This window comes from Crocuta crocuta, unplaced genomic scaffold (genome assembly GCF_008692635.1).
Source record: "Crocuta crocuta isolate KB4526 unplaced genomic scaffold, BGI_CrCroc_1.0 C27762760, whole genome shotgun sequence".
Classification (NCBI taxonomy): Eukaryota; Metazoa; Chordata; class Mammalia; order Carnivora; family Hyaenidae; genus Crocuta; species Crocuta crocuta.
The window spans coordinates 1-620 of record NW_027546703.1 but is presented as its reverse complement, the minus strand read 5'-3'; the positions used below and the strand labels follow the sequence as shown (position 1 = coordinate 620).

The following is a 620-nucleotide window of genomic DNA, read 5'->3' as shown; positions in this document are numbered from 1 at the left end:
TTTTACAGTTGGGGACTGTGAAGTGGGCATCTGTACTGTAAACCTTTGCCCTGTTAGGGACATTGGAGTCCCTACTTTAGTTGACACAGACATGGTTTGTGGGGTTGGGGTGCCAAGCGTGGGAGTACTTGGTCTGCTGGTAACTGAACCAACACTTAACCGGGGAACTGTTATCCTTCCCGCAGAAGTAGATGCCTTTTTTTGTAAAGACTTAAGTCTATAGTTTGGAGCAGTCAAGCAATATCTATCAGGTGGCAACCTGGGGCCCGAATATGGCTTGATTAATGGCAAAGGAGTTTGATTTCTTTGCCTTGCAATATCTAATAAAAAATCTCTTGGGGGAGGGGAGGTAAAAGACTGGTCAGCACGGCACTGGATTGCCAATCGCACATCATCTGCATCAACAGTAGCTTTCTTAGCATGGCTTGAATAAATTTTTGCATCATCTAGAATTGTGGTCACATATCGGAAGGCAAACTCCAACATCTGATTTATAACTCTTGGCTCATATTCTGTAATCCCCATATCCTTCAGGATTTGTGCCATCATCTGTGCATCTTTCGGCATGCTCTTGGGAGAGGCCATCTTGCCAGACTCCATGATATCCGGTGATCAGACTT

General features: G+C 44.8%; 1 protein-coding gene across 1 annotated transcript; it reads right to left on the bottom strand.

Moving 5' to 3' along the window:
* Window positions 1-6: 6 nt before the first annotated feature.
* Window positions 7-600, bottom strand: LOC144218995 (transcription initiation factor TFIID subunit 9; the record flags this gene model as incomplete). The annotated part of the gene is made up of 1 exon (XM_077748993.1): window positions 7-600. A coding segment is annotated over exon 1 (594 nt), but the record flags the coding sequence as incomplete, so codon positions are not given.
* Between the last annotated feature and the right edge of the window lie 20 nt (window positions 601-620).